The sequence below is a fragment of the Homalodisca vitripennis genome, chromosome 4, assembly GCF_021130785.1.
Source record: "Homalodisca vitripennis isolate AUS2020 chromosome 4, UT_GWSS_2.1, whole genome shotgun sequence".
Classification (NCBI taxonomy): domain Eukaryota; kingdom Metazoa; phylum Arthropoda; class Insecta; order Hemiptera; family Cicadellidae; genus Homalodisca; species Homalodisca vitripennis.
Window position 1 is genome coordinate 165359448 of NC_060210.1, and position 27491 is coordinate 165386938.

At 32.0% G+C, this 27491-nt stretch overlaps 1 protein-coding gene across 1 annotated transcript in view; it reads right to left on the reverse strand.

The window, feature by feature from the left end:
• Positions 1-27491, reverse strand: part of LOC124361276 (xanthine dehydrogenase-like) — a 64158-nt gene that overhangs the window by 34716 nt on the left and 1951 nt on the right. The window contains exons 3-9 of the mRNA XM_046815325.1: positions 24564-24720; positions 19003-19255; positions 14719-14942; positions 12508-12610; positions 5613-5743; positions 2345-2473; positions 559-741 (exon numbers count right to left, since the gene is read on the reverse strand). Of these exons, the coding sequence (XP_046671281.1) occupies positions 559-741; positions 2345-2473; positions 5613-5743; positions 12508-12610; positions 14719-14942; positions 19003-19255; positions 24564-24720 (1180 nt within the window). The remainder of the gene's footprint in view (positions 1-558; positions 742-2344; positions 2474-5612; positions 5744-12507; positions 12611-14718; positions 14943-19002; positions 19256-24563; positions 24721-27491) is intronic.

Genomic DNA, 27491 nt, shown 5'->3' on the forward strand with positions numbered 1-27491 from the left:
GAAGAGTCTAGCTAACTGAACATGGTAGCTCCACTGAGATACTGTAGATACAGGGCCAAACAGTATACCAACAGGTCTGTGTCTTAGTCACCAGTTTATTGTTAAAAAGAGTCTAGCTAACTGAACATGGTAGCTCCACTGAGATACTGTAGATACAGGGCCAAACAGTATACCAACAGGTCTGTGTCTTAGTCACCAGTTTATTGTCAAAAAGAGTCTAGCTAACTGAACATGGTAGCTCCACTGAGATACTGTAGATACAGGGCCAAACAGTATACCAACAGGTCTGTGTCTTAGTCACCAGTTTATTGTTAAAAAGAGTCTAGCTAACTGAACATGGTAGCTCCACTGAGATACTGTAGATACAGGGCCAAACAGTATACCAACAGGTCTGTGTCTTAGTCACCAGTTTATTGTTAAAAAGAGTCTAGCTAACTGAACATGGTAGCTCCACTGAGATACTGTGGATACAGGGTCAACAAACAGTTTACTAACAGGGTTGTGTTACATTACAGACATTTCAACTAAAACTACACAACTACTTGGTTTTAATTTTACCTTATAAAACAAAGCCACAGCCAAACCAGCCCTATACTTGGGGTCTGCTACAGGTGGCATTGGCACTGGTTTGATTTCTTTCTCCAAGGATTCTAAAGCAAACTTCAACACATCCTCCTCAAGTAATCCCTTGCCTTCATTGCCCAATGACTCAATCAGCTTTTCTGTTTCAGAAGCATGAACCTGTGAACAAAAGTATTCATTTTTAAAACCTAAATTTTTATATTATGTTATATATAAAAGGTAAAATATGACGTGTAACAAGTTTTGGATTTGAAAAAAAAATTTGTACATAAAAATTATTGAGGCAAGTCATTTTTAAATGTATCCTTATTACTTCTACACAAAACACAATAACAGAGGAATATAAAGCACCACCTTAATGGCTTCTTGTATAGTAGAAACTCATTTACAAGTAGCAGCAGTTTAGTTATGTTATAGAGGAAAATATCGTATTCCTGATATCTTTATTTATTGCATAACAAAAAGATCAATTTAGATCCAAAACAAGTTTGTACTTGTAGAGACTTAAATTTCCTATGCAGATAAGATAAAATTAATTATACTGAAACTTAAAAAAATTAATGAATAAGTTTTTACTGTAAAATAACTTTTACAAATAAATCTTTAGCTTTATATATACTTAAAATAATATTATATATGCTTTATAAAATAAGATTTGGAGGACATTTTTGCTGTTAAATAAAATAAATGTTCATCCTAATATTTAGTGATTCAGAAAGATCACAACAAACCACAAAAACACCACACACAACAACTGGGAACAAACAATTAAATATAAAACTCTGCACTTTTGCTACATTTAATTAGAACCTGGAGCAACATCAATGTGATAACAAATAGATATGTCAATGAGTTAACACATTCGATCCCAGCCATTTGTTTCTAAGTATCTACAAGAAATTGTAGCCATGTTGGTAACAATCATCTGAAACGTGCTAACACATCACTTTGCCAACATTTTAAAACATAATTTCTTACTTATTTCTTCAACCAGTATTGGATTTTCTTAAAGATACAGCTAAAAAATTTTTTTTAAAAAATCACTCTTCAGATTACTTTATTTAAAACCTACTAAAATATCAATAACATCAGAAAATTTGACCACTATGCCAATAAACATAAATAAAATATTTTATTATTTTATTTTCAATAAATAAATTGTTCAAACGACTGTATTGCTTTATAAAATTCATATAAATAACATCAGCTTTAATAAAAATATACAGGTATAAAAGAAATATAAATTTGTAAAACACTTATTTATAAATAGCCAGTTATTTACAAAAACAGTGCAATCTCCATTTAATAAAAAGAATAACTAATTTTTAATTACGCAGCTATTGCCTTAGAGAAGCAAAGCGAGATTTTGCATTACACAAATTATACATTGTGTAATGTACTACATAAGAATTCAATTAAATTATAATTAACTTTTGTAACCATTTTGATAATACAAGCCAAAGTTTTATTAAGTTTTACAGTTTAAAATAATAATTTTGTGATTCTTTATGTAAGAGAATGATGGGAGTTTCTGATGATAATATTAATTTAATGATGTATATAAGAATATTTGGATTGAAAGGGTTAAGAGTGGTATATATTGGACCTAACAGCAAAGAAATTGTCAAAGAAATCCTGTTTGTGACAATCTCTTTAAGTTCTCATAATTTTTCTCATTAATTTATATTTTGGACAAATATGTGTGTGCATGTGTTCACAGTGTGTATTACCACTGTAAACACATTACATTTTATTTACTTACAAAAGTGGGAGAAATTCCTCCAAACACTATTGAAGGTTTTTCTAAAACTCTGAATTTGGCTTCTTTGTCAACTTTGAATAGGAATCCAGCATTTACATAGGCATAGGCATTCTTCGTGCGAGGCATTATCTGTGAACACCACAAAGCATGACAACTCTCATTCGTTTATTGATTTACAGGTACATTTGTTTACACACACATACAGCTAAATACTTTAATTTTAACATTTGCAACATTAGATTGAGACACAGAATGTCTATCTGCATATTATTAATTATGTATTCAATTCTCAAACAAGGGAGTACCACAGTTATTCAATTGGCAGCTCATTAGCAGAGATCATGCTCCAGCAAGCAGACCACCTATCCAACTATTGTTTGTAGTCCCCATGTCATCTTTAAGCTCATGGTTGCCAATATAAGTGTTAAAGAAGGCATCTTAAATCTAATTTCACTTTGTATAATAAGCTCTCTTTTAACTTGTTCAGTAACTGAAGCAGCTAAGCTAATAGCTAAGGTGAGTAATTGTGGTATAATACAAAGGGCTACCTCAAAGTTCCCAGAATAGCTCTGCTGTGGGCGGGGCCTGTGTAGTACAAACTTCTGTCGCTGGGTGTCTGTAGTGCAACTCATCTACATTTCAGGTGATCATCAACCTGGCTTGTTCTGTTCTTATATAGTAACAGTTTTTACTGTTGTTTTGTGCTATTTTCCTTTTTTAATATGACAAAGTTTGAGTGAATTAAGAAGTAGCTGTGAAATGTTGTTTCCTGCTTGGTAGAAATGTCATTGAAAATGTTTTAATGTTGAACACAGCCTACAAAGATGACACTATGGGAAAAACTCAAGTATACAAGTGGTTTTCTCAGTTTAAAAATGGCGACATGTCTATTGATGACAAGTCTCATTCTGGAAGTCCATCGACTGCCAAATAGATGAAAATGTTCAGAAACTTGAAGAGATTATGCTTTCATACCGTTAACAAACTATTGATCAATTGTCAGAGATTAGTAGGTTATCTTTGAGCATGGTTCAGTAAATTTTATCTAAAAATATGGGTATGAGAAAGTCTCTGCCAAGTTTGTGTTGTGTTCTAACTGACAATCAAAAAGAATGTCGAGTTGAAACATGTGATTTGAAAGAACAACTTCAAACTGATCCTAATTTCCTATTGAAGGTCATAAATAAAACTGGCGATAAATCATGGTACTACAGTTATGACAAAAACAAAGCAATAATCAAACCAAACAACAAGACAACGCTCTATTGCTTTTTTGATGTGAGAGCATTCAGAATTTGTTCCTTAAAGCTAGACCTTTAATCAGGCTCTTTATTTGGAAATTTTAAGAAGTTGCACCACAGTGCTCTTCAAAAAAGGCCCAATTTGTGGCAGACAGGAGACTGGTTTTTCCATCCTGACAATGCACCTACACACACAGCCATCTCTGTTAACCATGTTTTGACAAAAGATGGCATGGTTCCACTGCACCATGCACTCTACCTACCTGAACTAGCTCCATCTGATTCTTTCTTTTTTCCGTACGTGAAAAGGAACATGAAAGGACTCAGATGTGACAAAATCAAGAAAAAAGTGATGAAGGAGTTGTCAGACATTACTGAAGATGAGAACAAAAACTGTATTGAAGTGTAATGGAGAGTGCTTTGAAGGGGATAATGTTGTTATATAAAAAATGTATATATAATCTGTTCCTTTACTGTCTTGAAAAAATTCCCACCATCATTGGCAGAATAAATTTAGCCTTAAAAAATAAGGTATAATAAGAAAAACTTGTGTTATAAACAGAATAAAACAACCTGTTTTAATAAAAATCATTATAATTCGGTCAGAAATTTAATTTTTTTCTTTCAAATCAAGACTTGCCAAGTGTTTATTAAAATTCTATATTTTTCAGATGCTTTAACAAAAAGATCATGCAAAGTTTTAAAACAATTTATTTAGTTCCTGAGTAACATACAGAAATGTGATGTAAACACACAGAAATTAATATAAAAAACATGAAACCAAAAACTCTTTAGTACAAGGTTTAAAGAACATATACATAATTTGAAAACAAATAACATGTTTGCAATAAAATCAAATTTTGCAGAACATTTATTAAAAACTGACCATAGTTACAAAAATATTGATAATACATGGAGATTTTAGATATTGAACAAAAAGGAGAAAAATTAGACACAAGAGAAGAATTGCAAAACTTATATAAGCTGTAGTAAATATCCTCAAAATATTATAAATATCAATATGAAAAACAATACAAAACCTATTTTTGAAAAATTAAACAGAGAGCACATCAAAATTACAATTGTGTCACTATAAATGTAACATCCGTTTAAATGTTCCATTTGTGTTTATTTACATAGTTGTTTATTTATTTATTTAGAGGTTATTCAAATGTTCACTGAAGATGACTTTAGAGACAAAACGTGTCTGTAAAATAAAATGTTTAAAAAGAGTTTTAGTTTCCTATTTTTGATTTTAATTATAAAGATAACCCTATATTGGGGCATGTCTTTTAATATGTCAACATAACACTGCATATACCTAATAACTTTTCTTTCTGTAATATTTGGAAAATACATGTACCCAATTTAGACAAATAATGAGAACAAACAATTACCAACACAGCACTACTGTGAGGCGGATTGAAGTCCACCATTAGGGGTCAGAGGTATACAGTGCAAGAACTTTTGGTAAGAGGCCATGATTATGCCAGTAGACAAGATCAGTTCGGTTCAAACAACAAAACATTTTCATCTGAACTCTACTTTTAACTCTGATGTTTGGGAAAAATAAGAGTAAGAATGCCATACTCCTTCAAAGAAATTCACAAAGATTCAAACAAATGGATATATTTTAAAACAACAAGTCATATCCTCTACATTCTCCTTTTAAATAATAGAAATGGTAGCTTATAAAATGAGCTTCCAGAATATATAGATTTACAAAAATTTGTATGGATCCATGCATAGAACCAGAAGACACACTGATGTTAACACATACAGATGTAGAATATACGAACTTCAATTAAAATATTATTTATACATCACATTATTTTGTTACTGTATGTTTCTAAATAGTTTTTATACAAAAACACGTTTTACCAATCGGTAATTTGCATACTGCCAATCCATTGTCCACGAATAGACTTATTTGGATTCAAGATTCAGATTCCACACATCACTAGTTGTAATATTGTGAAATCATCATTTTCCATCCATTTTTCTTATTACCTTTACAATAAAAATACCTTGAAAGTGTTGAATACGTATGTTGTGTTGTCTAACGCAGGGAGCACCACATGAGTCAGCAGCACCTTGTTTATATCCATTGACAGGAACTCAGTCATGCTGGTTGACTGGATATTCCCGGTTTCTGATTCTAAAAAAATTATATTCATAAAAATTCATACATACATTACAAATCAAATTTATTTAAATGTTATGTATTAATTTCAAGCTACTCAGTCTTAACCAGGTACACAGTAATAAGTATTCACATTTTATATTTAGTTAGTACTTGTAAATAAAGAATATAAAACAGAAAATAGTAGTGAGGAACACGGGATCACTCAAGTTTTAACTGCAAACTCATTTGACACTTATCCCACTTTCCTATGGCATAATTTTACTTCTTGTACAGTCTAAATGGAAGGATCTAATTACACTGTAAAATGTATTTAATCACTGACTTCTTAGTGTGTCTCTTCGAGTACTTTGAATAATGTCATGTTTACTTTGGAAATTATTCTCTACTCTTAGGCTCTTGTGCACTAACTGTGCCCAACAGTAAAGGTGGTTGTGCTATTCCCCACCCCGTTGGGCACTCATAGAGAAGACAACTATATGTGTGAGTATAACCTCATTTAAGCAAAATCTGTATGGCAGCCATCTTGATTTTGACCTGATAAGTACGATGTTAATCCCCAAACACTTATAGGCCCAATGTTAACGCATAGTTGTTCCTTAAGGTGCTACTCTAATTATTAGGGTTAAAGTTGACACTGACTGTCCATCATTTAACTCACAATGTCTGTTCTAATGAATTACTGTATAAGAGATGGCTCATTTTAAAGATAAAAAGAATACAATTCCATATGCAATGTAGTTTACTTTTGTAATTTTATTGGTTATTCACAAAATAAATCTCAACCTTTTTTGTATTTTATTGTTTGGATTCATATTAATAATATCATTAAAATGAGACATCTGCTGGTTCTATGACTAAAAATAAAGACATAAATGTATTTCAAATTTAACATTTGTTCTTATGGGGTAAAACTCCATTACAGCCATGGATTCAACTGTTTCATTTCTGAGTTTTGGCAGGATTTACAAATTTTTTTTAAATTTACCAATGCTGTAAAAGTTTCAATCTTTGTAAATTGTAAAAACTACCGACTTTACCAAAATTAACATTTGTCCCTCTATGTTTGCTTACAATTATGCTTTAAGATTTTGTTTCAATAAAAATATTGTGTTCTCTAATTGTATGCTACAGAATATTCAGGCTTATGTAGAAAAAGCACTTGAACATAACCATATAAGCAAAGAAGCAATGCAATAAAACATAAACATCATTGTCAATTGGAACAGAACAAGGAACGGAACAAGTTATGATCAGTTAGCTTGTTGACAGTAGCTGATGATGAATAAATGTAATTATTAGTTTTCGTAATTGGTGTACATTAATTGAAGATATTAAGTATATTTATGTACATTGGTTAATGATAACACAAAGATACTAAAGTTATTCATATTTCAATTTCAATTTCCTAAAGGTCCAATAGATCGGATGTGCATCTTCAAGGGTAATAGTATGAATATCCTATGGTTGGTCTCCAAAGGATTTGATATAACTAAGTTCTCTGAAATATTCCAATAAGAACTATTCATGTTCAGGGAAAAAATTCATTCAAAGTCAAACAACCAGTTATTTGTTTTAAAATTCCTACTTATTAATTGTAAAACACTTAAATATTATTTTTATGTGTAAAACCTCAATAAAAGCTACACAAAATTATTTTAAAATCTTACAAAAAAGTTTTGTTCAGGTTTGAGTAGACTTCAGTATTTAACCCTTTGAGTGCTGGAGCATCGCTGTCAGTGATCCCGAATTATATGCAAGAAATGCCAGAATCGCTGTTAGCGACTTCTGCAGTAACGCTTATATTTTATATAGTATTTATCTAAATTGGCTCAATGACTATACATACACATTCCAAAGGCTTCAACGTAACTTTTGATGTACGTTTTGTTGCATTCTGGTTAGTTCTGATTTTTACAGCGGTTGTAAAGTGAGCGCGTCAGTCGAGTTTAGAATCGACCGCTACGCGGACGAGCCGTCACATGTTTTGTTTGCGCTGCTGTTTATTTCACAAATGATATTGAAAGTTTTTAAGTGTAAATAGGTTTGTAGTGTTAGTATCTTCAAATTATAGTAGAACAATGACTTGAACGTGAGTTACGGCGATCGTAAGTACTTTACTACTTTACTAAATACGTTTGTTGTGTTTTTTTCAGTGATATTTATAAACAATGAGTCATAAAAACATTGCTGACAATGAAGACCTAGTATTGCAGGCATTAGAATTAAGCATTAGCAGTGTAGACAATACACAGAGTGTTAGGTTAGGTTAGAAAATTTCTAGTTTTTTAGTGGTTCATATTTTTATATTTATTTTCCAAACTTTATTTATAAGTATACAAAAAATTGTTATATGTCATTTTGTAAAAATTAAATGGAATATAAGATAGAATGAATAAAAAATAAAATATTTCAATAACACTAAGTTGTGTCAAAATAAAACACAAAATGTTTTTGCTCATAAAGTTTTTGTTAATGATTTTTTTATTTGTATAAAAACGTTAAATAAGTGATCAATGTATTATATGTATAAAGAAAATATATTTGTTTAAAAAAAAACAAAAACCCAAGACATTATACCAATAAATAAATTTGTTATGAATTATTAACCAGTCCCTTGCAGAATTAGGCATTTTCACTCGGCATTTTATGCATACCATATAGCAAAACGCTGCGACACTGAAAGGGTTAAAATTCTTTTCAGTTTTATTTTGAAAATTCTTCATGCTTTTAGAGACATAATAATTTATTATTGTGAAAACTTCTTTAACTTTCTGCTAATAAAACAAGTGATGTCTCAATTGTTCCGAGCAATCGATTGTCTTGATTATTTTTACCAATAGTTCGAAAGTGATACACTCACTGCTACCAATGTTTCACCCAACACTTGATATCCAGTATTTCATCATAACTGTTATCTCATTCTTTCTTATTACTCAGTTAAATTATTATTTTGTCATTCTTCATTGACTGACCTCATAAATTCTTGTTAGTTATTTATTCATCATGTGCAATTCAATTTTTTATAACCTTTTTACTAATTTTTTAAACACATTCTAAGACAACAACTAATTTCCTGACTTTTTGATATACCATTGAAGTTTTCAATAATAATAGCAATAACCCGTAGCTGTTATTTTACGTTAAACGTCTAAGTATAATAAAAAAAGAGTGTCGTCTTCTCAATTTTGCACAAAAATAATTATTTCAATATGTATTTTCAACGTTTTCCGCATACACCAAGGGATACATAAAAAGTTAATTTGCCTAAAAAATTAAGCAATTGTGTACCAGACGTGGTACACAATAGTCTGAGGTATTTATTTAAGCGCAAGATCAAATTTAACAAACCTCCAAGACAGGCAAACAATAACAATGCAATAAGGAAATACATAGCAACATGTACCCCATTTGGCACACAACATGCTTTACGAAAGCCCTGTGTGTAAATGATGACAGTTGTGAAAGATTGCAGATACCCACATCATCGTGAATGTGTTAACTAATACTATACAAATGATTATTTATTAAGCTTATAAATAGTTTGGTTTTTAACTCAATGATATATGGGAGAATCACTAATATACTTTGTGTTGTATTAATCTAAATTTACTGTTACTTAATTGGCCCATTACATAGTAACTGAGTTGCAAAACCCAGCAGGGATCACTTCTGGCTGGTTTATAACTTCCAGTTAAACCTACCACTGGGCATAGCATAAACCGATGTGTCACTTCAATCTGGGCAACCTTATGGACATCCAGGAGCGGTACATTACTAACCGCAAATGTCGAGATTCTGGGGGGTTCAAAGGCAATTCAATAGGTCTAGTCTATTGTGGGAGATGACTGGTTGGTGTGCGGGAGTTGGTGGGGTTTGTTCCCTAACCTCAGAGGTTCTTGCTAGTCTAAACAAGGGTGTGCCACCCCCCCTGCCTACTTTGAATGGAGAGGCTGGTTCAGAGCTAGCCTCCTCTTCTTCTGGGGAGACATGACTTTGAGATTAGTACCCTAATTCTTCCTCATGGATCTTGATAGGAGGCGGCCCCTACCCCCTAACCCTTTCCACTCGGATTTTTTTCACCTGTCGGCCCCCTCAGCTCGTATTTATTTTAGCATATTTTCAGTAAAAACCCATTTTTAGCAAACTGGAAGTCAATAAAGTATATAGATTATTATATTGTATAATAATTTTATTTTATTTGTAATTTATAGCATAGAGATATACAATTTGATACTTACACTAATAATTTTATATTTTAGCACGGTATGGTATCGTTCAAAACACTCTGCAGGATGAAGACCAGGATTTTTTGAACAGGTTTTACAATAGTAAAGTGTTTCCTTTCTTCCTCCTGGCACCTTTCTATTGCTACAAACAGCACAGTCATTAGATTTTTTTTGTTGGTTGAGCTGGGTGTTTGTTTAGCCTTTCTTCTTTGTGTACTGATATTGAATAAGGACGACCCCGCTTCAAACTCACAGGGTTACGGACATGGCCTACAAGTTCAGTGATGAGGATTTCTCTGTTGTTGAATATTTTTTTCTCCATGGTGTTGTTCATTCGTGTTTAACAAGAGAAAGCTATTTACTATTCCCACTTCCAACATCCAGAAAAATAGCTTTCTCCACCATTTCAGAGATTTACGGAAAAATTTGTAGGAAGCAATATAGTGGTCTGCTTGGTCCAAGCCACCCATATATTTGTTATACTGACAGATAACTGTTGGCTTTTGTATGTTTATTTGATGTTCCTTGCCTCTTCATTCTAATTCAGCAATAACTTCTGAATCAGAAAGAAAAGATGTACTTGTTAACGACATATCGAGTCACTAATGCGAACGCGTTTGAAAATTGGTTAGGAAACGTGACTACAATGACAAAGCAAAATAAATCAGCAGCCGACCAATCGTAGTTCAGCTGTCATTTATTAGTTCCTGAGAATGCCGTGCGATCGCAGCACAAATCGGAAACATCGTAGTCCGCCTAAAATAAAGTAAAGCTGACGTCATTGCAATGTCGGATGGCGTCCGACATACGAGTGGAACGGTAAAATAGCAATGTCGGACGACGTCCGACACACGAGTGGAAAGGACTAACCTTACCCATCCTGAATATCCTCTCACTCCAGAAGCAGCGCTAAGGTTCTTACAGGACTAAGTGTAATTTATAAGCTTCTTGTCCTAAGAGAAAAAACAACAACAAAAAAGTTGCTATGAGTTGCAATTCATAATGATACTCAAAAGTGTCACACTTACTACTACTTATACTTATTTAATATAGTTTAAAATGTTTTATTAGCAATAATTTTATTTAGTTTTTTGAGTTAAATAAACATTAATATTTTTACAAAAAGTAATGATTTAACCCCTTAATTTTGTACCTTAACCCTTTAAGCGTCATGAAAAATTAGACCTGATCTTTGATAAAGTTACAATTTTTTTAAATTTCCAATGTGTAAAGTTAAATTTTTTTTCGTTTCTGTATGTCAATATAGAGTTATTTAAAGATGAATAAAATTTGTTTAGCCCTTTTTGGATTTCCTAGGCTAATTTTTAACTTTTGAGAATATCGTAGAATAGCAGTGTAATTGTCACCAATATCTTTTTATTTATTCAGCAAGTATAGGAATGAAACACAGTTTTATAGATAAACATATACTATATTACAAACCAATAAAATTAGAAAAATACAAAAGTAGACAGAGTGTTTATTTGGTGGCGGGCTGTCACGACTGACATTCCGCGCGTCTCCCGCAAGCCACTGTTATCGCGTGGACTTTGAACCTTCTTATTGCTCGGCAACCTGTAGGACAGCCTTGCTGGGATTGAATTATGTTTCTTGCTTTCTGATAACATCCTTATGACCGTAGTAAAATATGAAAAAGTTTGGGGTTGACCAAGTAATTGCTCAAAATTACCGAATCTTCAAGTTCCGAATCGTTTGGATTCGCCATTCACACGAATAATGGTAAAAAAAACACTAAATAAATACTGGAAACTGCTGTATATAATATGAATAATTTACTTTAAAAAGAATAGGACACAACAGAAAATAAGCGATAACCAAAATACATATGCGTGTACCGGACGCTTCCCACTAACTAACTGGCTAGATGCCTTGACGGGAGCTCCCGTCAATGACTTTGTGAAAAGCGCGGGGCCACGCCCGCTAGACAGTGTTTGGCCAATTAGAAGCAACTGCCACTCCCATTGTAACAGAATTCGAGGCGGGACAACCCGTCTGTATGTCGCATGACTACTAGAACCATCTAGTAGCAAAATATTCAACTAACATAGCAGTAAGAAAATAAAGAATGCAAAAACGCGGATCCACGGCAATGACGTTTTGAGCTTGTAGTGGCCCTCCGCGGATCCGCGTCAATAACGCTGGAAAGGTTAAACTATGTTGTTTTTCTGATTTTTTCTGTATTTTACAAAGACAGATTTGTAGAGTTTAGACTTGCACTTTTTTATGCAAAAATTTTATTTTTATTGTCTTTGTTATCCTCACAGAAAATACTTGACAGGCCGTCAAAATAAGATCTGACCATTGTATTTTTTACTGACACCTTTGAAGCCTCTTCAGTGGACAAAAGCTTGTTTTAACAAAGGTTTGCAAGTTCTATTTTGATTTGAAATTAATCTAAAACCAACTCAGACTCACTTATTTCATAAATTGTAATATTTTATAAAACCATATTTTATTTTTTTATTCAAACTCTTTTTTTATTGTACTAAATTTTGAAAATGACAAAATGGTATAATAATGAAAACATACCAAATAATAATTTTGCACCAACTGTCTCCAGTATCACAAATAAATCAGATGGGAAGTCAGGGTGAAGCTTCTTGATACACAGATTGCCTGCTAAAGTACCAACCTAAAACATAATAAAGGAGTGGTATTAAAAGTGAAATTAAAAATAAAAATACACAAAGGTACAATCAAATAATTTACGTCTCTTTACTTAGATGCATATAATTTATTTGAGTTTGAGTATTTATGATTATTAACCCTTTGACCGCTAACGTCTTCATCAGAGGACGCCAGCATGTTGCGCGGGAACCGCCAATGTCCTCGTATGAGGGCGTTTCGTAGTATCGCTATATTTTTTTTGTATTTATACAGAAAGCGATACCTAGTTTGATGGTTTGACATCCAAAAAGATCAAACTAACAGATATTTTATGTTTATACATTGGTAACACTGTTTCACAATAGTCACGTGAATCAAATACTCAAGTACTGTCGTAAGGGTGCTTTGCTTATGCTAGGTAGTTGGCAAAAAGCGTCACAACAAAAACAAGTATTACTTCTTTCAGCAGACAATACGGCCACTGATGAATTAAAATCCGAAAAAAGGGAGATCAAGTATCTATAACCAGTAGGCCTAAAATGATCCGCCAATACAATGCCTTCATGGGTGGAGTAGATTCGGCAGACCAAGTGCTCTATTGTTATTTGGATGAAAGGCGTACTCTGTGCTGTTAGAAAAAAGTAGCGTTCCACTTTTTTTTCAGAATGATGTGAACCTCTACATCCTTTATAAAATAAATACAGACAAGCAAATTTCAAGACTAGCTTAGCTTTCAAAATTTTGATTGTAGAAGCAATCACTGAGGAGTGGCAAGACGACCCCACTCCGGTACAACATACAGGTTTCTGTAATGACCCTCTTAACCATTTACCGGAAAATAAACAGCGAAATTGCTCACTGTGCAGTGCTCAGAGTACAAGTTCAGGAGGTAAAAGGAGAAAAACTTGCCTGCAAACATTGCAATAAAGGTGTTCATCCCCTGTGCTTAACAAAGCACAGGTGCTAAGAGGAGAGCGTCATCAACACAAGTTTTGTACTTAATCGTATAAATAATTTTGGTTTTTAGTTTTTTTTAAGTATTCTGATAAGATACATATTACGTTGTTAAAAAGTGTACACATACAAGAATATGTCTAAACATCTTGAAGAAAAAATTTGAACTGTCCATACTGACTAATAATGACAGATAAGAATAAATATAAATAAAATTTTTCATTGTTTATAAAATAATTTATTGCTGTGTTATTTACTATTAAATTTTCTTAAAAATTGTCACAGGTCTTAATTATTACATGTACTTCAATACAAAAATAAATTTTATGCATAAAATATTTTTTGTTTATATTGATTTTGGAGTTCAAAACAAAAATTTCATCATAAAACTTTTTTATTTTAGGTTTTTGTACTTTTTTAATATAAAAAAATGAAGCTTAAATTGAATTTATTTATTTTTTAGCATAGTTAAAGAGAGAAAAAACAAAGTAAAACATTTTGTACTATCTTTAAAAGTAAAGTTTTTAGAATGATTTATGTAAAGTACTACAAAAACAGTGTTACAAAAATTCTAGTTATGCAGACAGACAATTCGTGAAATTCGGTTCTATCAGACCCAAGTTCACTCCTACAGTTAGTTGTTCAATATCTTATAAGTAACTTTGCACTTACATTGCTAACAGGCAGGTTAGCAACAAGAGCTATATGATCAGCCAGTGCTGCTGTGTAGTGAAACTGTGAGGAACTGCTGCAGGACTGTAAGAGGAGAATCAGTTCTGACAGACCCAAGTCCACTCCTATAGTTAGTTGTTAAATATCTTATAAGTAACTTTGCACTTACATTCCTAACAGGCAGATTAGCAACAAGAGCTATATGTTCAGCCAGTGCTGCTGTGTAGTGAAACTGTGAGGAACTGCTGCAGGACTGTAAGAGGAGAATCAGTTCTGACAGACCCAAGTTCACTCCTACAGTTAGTTGTTCAATATCTTATAAGTAACTTTGCACTTACATTCCTAACAGGCAGATTAGCAAAAAGAGCTATATGTTCAGCCAGTGCTGCTGTGTAGTGAAACTGTGAGGAACTGCTGCAGGACTGTAAGAGGAGAATCAGTTCTGACAGACTCAAGTTCACTCCTACAGTTAGTTATTCAATATCTTATAAGTAACTTTGCACTTACATTCCTAACAGGCAGATTAGCAACAAGAGCTATATGGTCAGCCAGTGCTGCTGTGTAGTGAAACTGTGAGGAACTGCTGCAGGACCGTAAGAGGAGAATCAGTTCTGACAGACTCAAGTTCACTCCTATAGTTAGTTGTTCACTGCTAACATCAAATGTTTTCAGTTCTGGCACACAACTGATATCTATCAAGTTTTGGTACGTGGTTTCATCTTTGTAAACACCTACAACAGATTTCCACCAGGGTTAGGTAATGCAGAAAGACCAAATTATGGAAACAGGTAAATACAACAAGATTATGGACATTTGCCACTGTTATTTTACATGAACAGAAACATAACATTTTAGAACATCTACTCTCTCCTTTAGGTGTTAAATCCTAAAACATAAGGTCAAGCATGCAATACAACCAAACTTTAAACATGTATCTGAAATCTAGCACCAAATCAGGAAAGGCACAAAGAGACAAAAAACATAAACATACAATACAGATGATTTTATTTGTATTATTCCTGACTTACTGAATTTCAGGTATATGTTTATAGTTTTGATGTACATCTTTTTGTTGTCTGCTCTGTCACATTTTCCTCCCACCAACACTTGACAGATGATAGATTCCTTTCTTAAGGAAAATTTCTCAATTTATTTAACAAAAAAAAGGTTGTGTTGTTATGCCATGTACATTGGTTCTTATCTTCCATAGTATAATAAACTAAATTGTAGTAATTTATTTGTTTGGTTAGATTAAGCAAAATTAAATACAACAGATAAATGTACAAGTGTATTCACTAAGCTATTGCTAATCCAGACATAAATGAACATCACTTATCAACTTATCAGGAGTGAGACCTTGAAGATTTTTAAGTGGTGAAGTTGGATTAACTTGTACCTGTATCGGGTATATTTATAAATGACCAAACAAATTATATTAGTACAAATTATTCATAGTGTTATGAAATAAATGAGCTTAAACATAAAAACGTTACAAACATTGTGTACCCAAATGTTTTAATTTGTAAAATATGTTGGTTACTATTTTTTTGGATATCATTTTGAACTGCATTTACATTTGGTTGTTGTAATCGGCAAAGATGAGAACTTTTTTGAAAATTCTGTTAAGATAGTAACAGCAATAGGACATTGTTATGAAATACAGTATAAACCTGATTAACCAAAATACAGAAGGTTAGCCATTTCGGCCAACCAATTTTTCAGTTAAACCAGTTACATCTAAAAGTAACCCTTAGGATGGGTGCATAGGGGAAATGAATTACGCACAAATGATTTCTGTAAGTTACATTTTGGGAATGGTGGTAGGAGTGGGAGAGATGACTTTTGTGTGAATTTGGATTGCTTAAACCACCAGGTGACATACAACAAAGTGCAATCTAATACTGAAAACGGTGCATTTATGTGATTTTCTCTCTTGGAAGGTGTTTGGCTAACAGATGAAGCCATACAAATATTTTTTTTATCTAATCAACTCTTTTTTGGATAGAAAAAAGCTCTATTTTACTGATTAACCCAGTTGTCAGCTTTGCCATTAAAACCCTCGAAGATTATTCTAGTGAATTGCAACCTCTAAAACTTACTGAAAACTAACATGTAACTAACAAATAAATAAAAAAACCTCTAATAAAACAGTCTAGCTTAATAAAATCTTAAATAAGTGCATTGAAAAATAAACAGTTAGAATACTGAACATTCATAGAATGAACAAAAAGAAGCAAATCTGTCGTTTTGTTCAGATAGTCAAGGATATATCTACAAATATATGTGAGCTAAGTAATGGAAAGATCAATACTTTCGGTTACGAAAGACCAAAACAACTTTAGTTCAAGTTTTAGAATCTGAAATTGAAGACTGTAGACTCCGTTGCAATCCTAGGAGGGACAAATAACATCTTAAATAATGACTTTATCACTATTTATAAGGCATTAGAAAATAGACTTAACTCATATAAGTGAAAAAGACTAGTCTTTATCACCACTATACCACTCCGGTATAGTAAACATATAAATGATTTTGTAAATAAAGATTTGATGTCTATAAACAATTATTTAAAAGCAATCGTAACTATGATAAATAATGTATTTTTAATTAACCTTAACAGATCACAAAGATTTCACTTCACACAACATGGCCTTCATTTAAATAGCCGTGGTAAAACTAAATTGGCCCATATTATTATTCGAGCTATTACCTGGTGGTATCATCAGAAAAAACTGAAAATTGTATAAATTATGGAAATCTAACTGCTAGCAATTGAAATACAAATAGCATCCTGGCTGGTTACTTGAGTTTAAACTCCAATGTACCAAAAAGTAATAACACTAAAGATGACGCCAATATTAAATCCTTTTTTGAACAAAAACAAATAATATAGGAATCCTAAAACCAAATTAAAGTAATTAAAGGAAATATAACAAATGTCCTGAGTTTTTTATACAACAGCAATAAATCAATTTGTGTTTTTATTTTAATGTATTTATTTGGATTGTTTTGAATACTTATTTAAATTCTTGTTGCTAACTTCTTGTTGATTACTGAAATATATTATTATTTTTATTGTTATAGTTCCATACTTTAAAATTTTGTCTTTTTAATTATTTATAATATGGTTAATTATTTATTTATTTTTTAAATTAATCTGTGTTATGGCTAAAGCTGCTATTATTGGGGCATTTGTGATTAAACTGACTATAGGATTAGAGTATTTTATCACATTATAACCTCTTAGTTAAGTAATTTTTATGACGGTAACAATGTATACAAAATGTATATTCAATGAATAAAGAGATTTTCAATTCAATTCAATATTTCAAACGGATGTAGCATGTATTTCAGGTTTATATGCTTGAATACATTCACGTTCAATCCTGTCATAAAAGGCATTGCCAAAAATAGTTTCTTTTTGTCATCAATACCTACTACATCTGATGCAGCATTTGAACATTTACAAAGAGTGTACCTACAAATCCAGATACGGTTAAGAAATAGTGATTTATTTAAAATTGGGGATGGAAGTATTCCGATAAGATGTACATCCCAATAACAATGAATAAATTACCTGCTCCGGATAATCTATTGTAAATGTTATTTTCTAATATTGTAAAAAGTGATGAGGAGCTGCCTGTGGATGCCGGAAAAGTGGCTTATATTGTAGTTTAGCATGTTTACAATGGAGCGAAACTAATTGCTCCAATATTACACCTATTAAAAATTAATTGAAGTCAAAGAAAGTATTTCATGTATGAGAAAACGTAAAATGTTGATATAAACAAATACGGTATTCTAGTAATAGTTTTCTTTTTTTATTTTACTCTCCTTAATTTCTTAATTTGTTTATATTTATTAAAAATACATATGCAAACATCCACAGAACTCATGTTATTAATAATTAAAGTAGCTGAGAAATTCCATTGTACATTGTAGCTGCCGCTCCGCTCTCTCCTCCACATTTTATTTACAACCTGTTCAAGATCCCTACTGCCCTTGATACACATAGTATCTTTAATTTACTCAATTATAGTTACCTTAACTTAATTATATTTATAACTATCTTTAGTTCCTCTATATTTATTTAGGTAAAATTCCACATAAAAATAAAATAAATACTATTCAAAGCAAAACTATACGGTCAAAAATGATTTTTTATAATAATTTCTATAACAAATCAAATGCACAAATTAATTTTTTGTTAACATCGCAATTTATAGTTTTAAAAACATAATCCCACATCAACCATATAAATATATATATATATATATATATATATAAATGTAACGCTATTCTATACATGGTACAAAACGAGTAAAGGATTTATTGATTGATTGACTAATAGCAGTGGTGAGTTGGTCGACACAATGCAATATAGTGGTGAACACTACTACAGAGCAACATAGTGGTTGGTGAGGGAGGGGAGGGTGAATGATCACAAGGACAAATTATTTGCTCAGCCAGTCATTACAAAAGTGCATCATACACCCAACCTCTTCTTCTGTCCAGAGATAGAGGATTAGCACAGTTTTCTCCTATTGGATATAAACTATTTTGCTTGATTATTTTTATACACAATATCATTCAAATAAAAATTTCAGTTGACCTGAGTTCGGTTAACCAGGATTTTACTGTATGTATATAATCTTATTTAAACTTGAATCTATTACCTACATAATTAATTAAATTTATATCCAAAAAAATCATACCATATTCAAAGAGCATCATAATTTTAATTTAAAATTTACACTTCATTGCTAAACATTTCAAATCCCAAGGACATACCTTGAGCAGTATTTCCTGCAACAAATCGATAAGTTTCTCCTCCAATACTTTTGAGAATATCAAAAATTTCATTCTTTGTTGTAGCACGATACCATTTGCCAACTGCTGAATTTACCAGAATTAAATCTGAAACAGTTGATACTTGTTGTGGTTCTGCATTCTGAGTTTTCAATACACAACTATATTTACATTCCTCAGCACTATTACATCTTTTGGGGAATTTGGAATTACTCAGGCAGTCATTCAGCATATCCTAAAACAATATGTAGAAATTAGTAAATTTAAAAAAGGGAGTAGCTATAACTCTATGACTATGAATTCTACCTTCCATATAGACAATTTCATTTATAAAAATATTGGTTAAAATATAAATTTCAATAATTGTATGATATCAATTTTATTGTATCACATATTTGTATCACATCACATATTTGCCATATTTTTTACTAATATTAAAAACCAGAACTTCATACACAAGGTCAAAATCTACCATTTTATTGCTAAATGATAAACAGATAACAACCATAACATAAATTTTTATAAATAAACATATTAAAAAATAACAAGATCAATGACTGATATAAAATTGTTAAAACGTACATATAGTAATAGTTAATATGTTTAAAAATAAGTTACAAGATGAGATAAAATAATTTAGAACCACAGACCAATGTTAAAAGAGCTTGGTAAATGAGCTGTCAACAAAACAACAAAAAACTATCCTAAAAATCATACATTAAACTCTGTTGTTTAGTTTAACACTAACTGGCAGAGTCATAATTTGTGGTGCATTACACATTATCTGCTAATTAAATAAATAACTCATTTTAATCGGTAGATTCCGCACTTATTTTTTGTACACACTTTTATACATAATTATAACGTTTCTTTATATATTTAAATACTAATCATTAAAAGCTAAAGATGTCTGATGAGCTATGCAATCTTGTCAGCTGTTACTGTTTGAGTGAGCTGTATTTTGTTCTATTAAATTAAAAATGTTATTATTCTGTATATATGGACATTTCCTTGATCAGCACAAAATCCCAGATTTTCTGTATGTATTTTTGATTTTTAACTTGAAGGTGTTTAGTCACTTCTGTGGGTACCGAAAATAAAAACCAAGGGCTCCAAAAGGGCTCTTTACTAAGTATTTATTTCTTTTTCTACTATTCGATACAAGGTTTACAAAAATAGGTCTTAAAAAAAAAATTATATTTATTAAACAACAGTATTAATGGTGGGTAATTCTAGAACAAAACAAGAGATGTATAACTATGCAGAGTCAAAGAACTAACCTTCTAGGTAACTATACTGTAAGAACGTAAGTATAATGGGCAATGTTAGTTTCCAGTTATTTTTATGTAATTGTGTAATACGTTATAAATGCAGTTAGATAGGTATATTATATATGGAAGCTATTAATAAATAATAAAGAAATCGATCAGGGTAGGCTCTGTAACTGATCTGGATGCTCCTGGATTTATTTATTTTTTTATTTAAAGGCATTATATTAGTATTATTTTGCTTATGATAATGCTACTGTTAAACTACAAAAATAACCAGTTCCAGTTGAGCCAATCATCTAGGTAAGCCGCAGAAATACAGCCAAAATTTGTTCTCGGTTATACTAGACAGCCTCAGTAAAGTATGAGTGTTGAAGCCAAGGCATAGCTCAGTGGTAGTTTAGTAAGAGAATAATCAACATTCTCGTAATTTATGGTACTTTTAAAATTACCATAATTTGTGACCTGAGGGCGCCAAGCAGAGCTGGTGGAAGTCTGGTTTAAAATCAGTTTTAATCAGCCAAGAATTCTGTGGGATCCTGCTCGTGATTACAGAGTGACTCCTGCTGGCATCAACGAAAGCTTTGTAATAACTCTGAACTATGTATGGAGTCCATTAGCTAGGGCACCAAGCAGAGCTGGTGGAAGTCTGATTTAAAATCAGTTTTAATCAGCCAAGAATTCTGTGGGATCCTGCTCGTGGTTACAGAGTGACTCCTGCTGGCATCAACGAAAGCTTTGTAATAACTCTGAACTATGTATGGAGTCCATTAGCTAGGGTTGAAAATGGAACGCATGTCCCCATTAGGTTTAGGTGGCAGATACATAGGACGAGTAACTGTCTGGATTCTCATGCAGCAGGACCCCTATCACACAGGTATAGTAAACCTTGACACATCAATTGACTGTGTTTGCACTAACCAAAAGGAGGATGAAGTGTCTACCACAATCCCAAGTTCAGAGATCACGTGGCCCAACTTTGCATGCTTCAGATTTTAACAGAAAAGACAACTAATATTAGAGGACAAAAGATAATTTTAGCGATGACAATATACATAGTTTAAAACATTTATTTACTTTTGAAACCTGTGATAGTGTTTACAACAATGATAATATTGAGGCTGCTTATGAAAATTTTTCCAATATTCACTGCATCAGCATTGAATCAAACATGTCCATATAAAATATATAACCAGCATGGAAGCAAATGTAAATTCTGGAATCAGGAACTCAACACTTTAACCCTTTCAGGGCCAGGACCAAATATGAGATGTTGCAAAAATTTTTCACATCTCATATCCCCTTGTAACTAGCCAAAAGTGCCAGGCTAAAATTGGCGATTTTGAAGTCTCTTAGATTAAAATTTATAATTTTTCATACAAATTAGAGAATGGCCTAAAAGTTGCACCAAATTACTCATATAGATATATACAGTGTCATCAAAAAATAATGCCTAGATTTAATAAAATTATAACATCAAAACCTTTCATGTTAAATGAGTAATTCTTTCACTGGACAATAACTGGTGAACGCAAGTTTTGTTTTTAGTTCGTCTGATTGTGTTTCCCTGTCTTTGTGATGCGCAGACAAGCTGCGCAATCGTCAAGGTCAGCCGGCCACAGACGCGCCGCCGCTCAGTACGATATTGACCGTGATAATCAAAATTTTCTACAGAGAGTGTTGTTTAGTGATGAAGCTACGTTTCACATAAATGGATGTGTAAATCGTCACAATTGCCGTGTATGGGGATCGCAACAGCCAAGCGAAATCCACGAGTATGATCGTGATTCTCCCAAACTCAATGTGTGGTGCGCGTTATTTCATGACAAAGTTATTGGACCTTTCTTTTTTGTAAAAAGAAACCATTACAGGCCTAGTTTACCTGGACATGCTTGAACTGTTTGTGTTCCCCCAATTAGACGATATCGAACAACAGACTGGACAGCGAATCATTTTTATGCAAGATGGGGCTCCACCTCACTACCATCGCGAGGTACGCGCTGCACTAAACGCACGCTTCCCAAACGGTTGGATTGGTAGAGCAGCCCCCATTTCATGGCCTCCTAGAAGTCCTGATCTTACCCCTTTGGATTTCTTTTTCTGGGGGTACATAAAAAATATAGTTTACGCAGAAAAGATTCGGGATTTGGACCATCTTCGGGAGCGGATTTCTTCCACAATCTTAACTGTTACGCCAGATATGATTGGACGCACGTGGCAGGAAGTTGACTACAGACTTGATATCTGCAGGGCAACGAACGGTGCTCACATTGAAACATACTAAGGTATGAAAAAAAATTTTATTTCTTTCCGCACATTTTAAGACTACAACCTTTAAATTACCTTTAATAGTTTTTTTATCATAGTTATTTAAAATCTAGGCATTATTTTTCGATGACCCTGTACTATCAATAAAAAAATATATAGATGTTTTAAGTAATTTAAAATTAAAAAATAATGTTTTAATAGATTACATAAAAACTTTTATTTTTTGTTTTGCAAATAACTAAAAAAGGAAAAATAATTTTACTGTGGGAAGTTATTTTATTATATTGTATATTTAGAAATGAACAACCATACAAAATGTTGTGTTATTTCTCTCATAAATAAATTTTTTATGACACATTTTGTATAAATACGCATAATTGTACTTCGCAACATTTTATAAGTGTTAAAGCAACTGACTCTTACATTGCAAGAAACAATAAATATTCACATTATGGATGTATCGGTAAACAGATGATTGTAGGATCCATAAACAGTTTCAATACAGTTAAAAAACACTATTTACTAAGAAATATTTACACAATTTTATTTGAAATTTATTTACACTTTTTCTATTTACAAATGTGTTATTTACAATTTCACTCCTGTGAGATCGCAAATTGTCAGTCATTTTAACTACTACACACAATAGCTAAGCACGTAACAACTAACACTACTAATATTTACAACCACAAAATAAAATAATTAAGAAGAATCCAGCATAAAATAATACGATTACACTAAAGCATAAAGAATTAACAACAAAAGATTGAGTCAGCTGATAATGTCACGTAACAATTACAAAATAAAAATGCAGAGACCTCCAAAATAAAAATGATATTCATATTAATTATCTACAAATATACCAGGGAATAAAAAAACATAAAACTGTAATCATTTGATGTCGTATTTATTTAAGAAAACAACGAATATCAAGGAGACTATATATTGCCGCCTGGCACTTATCGCATATGTCACCGATGGCAATATTTTGCCGCCTGGCACTTTTCAGACGCAATCTATGGCGGCAATATATTGCCGCCTGGCCCGGAAAGGGTTAAGGAGGGAATTCTTAAGTGCCAATGATCATCTCCTAACAAGCTCATTAGAATATGAACAAGAGGCTGCTACCAAGAAAAAGAATTATGATTTGAAAATAAAAGACCTCAGATGTCAATCAACAGCCAACCAAATAGGACGATTATAAAGTAAGACTGTAAGACTAAAACCATCTGGAATATTACTAAAAATGAAAGAAGAACCGAGAAGTCACTAGGAGGCCCCAAAGAACTTAAAACTGACAATACAACTAGTGATAATTTTCAGCAAATAGTAGAACATTTTAACACGGTTTTTACAACTATAGCTCACTCTGCTATTTTAAGCAATAATCCTATACTTCAGCAGCTTTACATCCCCCTTCCACCTCCAGGACACAACCATTGAAGAAGTTATTAAAATAATCATCTTCCTTCCAGCTAAACTCTCCGCACGAGTTGTTGAAATTTCACCAAAGTTGTTGAAGGCCTGCAAATATGAAATAGTTTTTCCTTTAAATATTCTCATAAAAATGTCTTTTCAATCTTGTAAATTTCAAAATAATTCCAATTTTTAAACAAGGTGAGGCAACAAACTACTGCCTAATCTCACAAGTTTCAACATGTTCAATAGTTATTGAAAAAATGGCACTCACCCGCCTTTTAAACTACCTGACATATCATAATCTGCTCACTGAACAATAGCACGGTTTCACCAAAAATTGATCGACATCTACATCTCTTACTAGTTTTATTGAACACATCATCGACTAAGTAGAAGCTAAGAATACATCTACAGAAATATTTCTGGATTTTAGTAAAGCGTTTTACACCCTTGACCGTGAACAACAGTTAACAAAACTGACATGGGAGTACACTTTGCCTTATTTTATACCTAATACAACATGACTAGTATTGTATTGTATAGTGACAAAAATAAAATACTGCTAATGAACTTGAACTCGTGTAGTACCTCAATGTCTTGACACTTAAGTTGCTTTTCACTGTCAGTAGCAAGAGTTTTGAAGGCTTCTAAAATTGGACGATATCCTGTACATCGACATATGTTGCCATCAAAAGATTGTTCAATTCCTTTTTTTGTCAGATTCGTTGATTTATTTTCTGCTAAACTGAGAAAAAAAGTATCTTATTAATATTACAAGAATAGCTTATTCTGAAGGGTTTTAATTTTAGTACAACTAACTTTAGTATTACTTCGATAATCTAACATGCATTGTAAATAAACATACTTCATTGAAAATCATATATTATAAAATTAAAATCAAGTTACAAGGACTCACCCAAACTAAAACAAATAACAAAGATGTAAACATAAGTACACAAAAGCTATTATAGACAAATACTGATGTATTTCAGATTTGATGTAAGGGCCCTCGTTGCTGTGCCTTTTTGATATATGTCCCCCGGTTGCAGCGCCAATTGATGAATGTAAATTTGAAGTGATGTCAATTTGATGAGAGTCCCAGGTTATAACGCCAATTTGCTGTGTGTCACCTTCACGTTGATTGCGATAATTTGCTGAAAGTCAGTTCTTTAGAGTTATTGACTCACCATGTAGTTGTACGCCCCTTGTCACCAGTGGCACGTTGTTTGTACCATGTTGCTCATCATGGTATCGGTCGCCATCTTGCCCAATGCTAGCTGTATTCCCTCGGTATTACTCAAAAATTATTAGATTTGAACGTCTCTTGGTGTTATCACCAAGACAAGTCTGTGTGTATGTCCGGGTTCCAAAATATGTTTAAGTAATGATTACAAAATTTAACATCACTCCACACTTTTTATAAAAGGGATATTTAAAGAAAGTCAAATCAAGTGAACACGAGATTAATTTATTAAATGTCACACTCTCAACACATATTATAATTTCACTCACCTTGCAGTGCTTTGATAATTTTAAAAGTCTAAACAATATCCCATCCTTGATTAAATTTCAATACACTATACAAACAGATCATTACTATTCCAGGAGAACTAACACAACCTCCTTGCTTCGAGTCTGGTGAAAGAAGAACGAATCTCCGTATAAAACGATGGATACCGACTCAAAACAATACTCATCCCTTCTCTCGTTCAAATCAGCGTCTTCACGAATAAATATAATTTGATTCTTTTCTTATAATTGTCGAAATTTATCACGTTTACTATAATTAATCAATTTAAGTCTTTCTATTTTCTTTTTATTATTTTTTCAAAGCTTTTTATTTAAATTTTTTAGCAACATGTGCTTTATGACGTCATCAATATACAAGTCATTCATACCACAATTGGCTTTTCTGCGTAATTCTATTTAGTGTTTTTGTAAAACACGAATTTTGGTTATGTTTACTTCATTTTAATTAATCAAATCTTTTCCCGAATAAAGTTCAATAAATTTCTTCGTTATTAAATAAATCTCAATTCCGACAACATGTGATTCACTGACGTCACAGTCTGCCGATTCATTGACGTCACAGTCTGCCTATTCCCCGCGAATATTCAAATGTCGTAATTTGACCTGTTACAATACAAAAGATTTCCTCCAATCAAAGGGCTACATAAACCATTTTTTTAACTTTTTATTGATGTCTTGAATTAGACCTCATACATTTTTGTATTCATAGTTAAATTCCAAATATTCTGTTCCACCTCCTGACTTGTGGGACATGACTGATGAAACCTGACTAAATCCCTCCTTGTCTGGACTGCTCCATCTCTCAAGTACAGTATGTCCATATTGAATACTAATTCAAGCAACATTTGTTGAAAAAGCAATGTGGGAAATGATTTATGCTATTTTAATGGGGACTGGTGACAAATACAATACACAAAATTATGAGTGCACTTGTTCTGAGGCAGATACAGATACTTAGTTGAAAGTTATTGTTCATTCAGCTTAAACACTCCAAAATGATTCTGTTTTGTTTCGATAGAACTGTGACTAGAGTGTTAGTGTCACTATGAATAATTTTGATTCCATTCGGAAAGAGAAATATGTTTGAAAGCCATAAGATTATAAGTGTGATAAATAGTTCTAATATATAAGACACTATTAACAAAATGTATAAATAACTTTTTAGAAAAATATTTTTAGCAAAGTAAAAGTAACAGAAACAGAATACAGTTGCATTATACGACATTGGACTTTTGACATGAACATAAGTAACAGCAACATTCGTAACCTAGTCCTTATCAAACAACACTCCTTCCACTTTCGAGAACCTTCTTTGAACTTTTTTTAGAATTTATTGTTAATTGATCCTAGTCTACAACTTTTTAGGTAGTATAGAGTCAGCCAAACAACCAATATTATTTAACTTGAATTATATTGCAACTGCAAGATATGGTTTTAACTTATTCTGTCTTTTGTGTTATGTTGTTTGCATCTTACAATTATATAGAGTTTATTTTATTTTTAAAATACCTTATTTTTTTATACAATTTAAAAGTTGTGATGAATTTTTACTAAATTACACTAATATATAAAACTGAAGACCAGTGGCATTTTTATTCAAGATTTGAGTCTGAGAGACACAACCCCAACTCATTATATGGTTAAATATACATCATCTTTGGAACATCTGGACTAAAAAAATATGGTTGCCTGTAAAGTCGGTTTTACGGGCGAAGATTTTACGTGACAACGTCTTTTTTCTCGGTAGAATATTTATTGATATGAATATTATTAAATTGCACAATAGAAACAAGGAATTGAATGAAAATAAGAATTGCACAAATTTTAACTATAGAAATATATTTTGTTTTACTAAAACATTGTACATAATTTGAAATTAATTAAAATTTGTTATTGTAAATGGTAAAGTTGAATAAAACATTTACTAAAATTGGAATTTGAAATTCTTGCTAAACACAGTTAAATTCTAACTCCGCACGTGGTGAT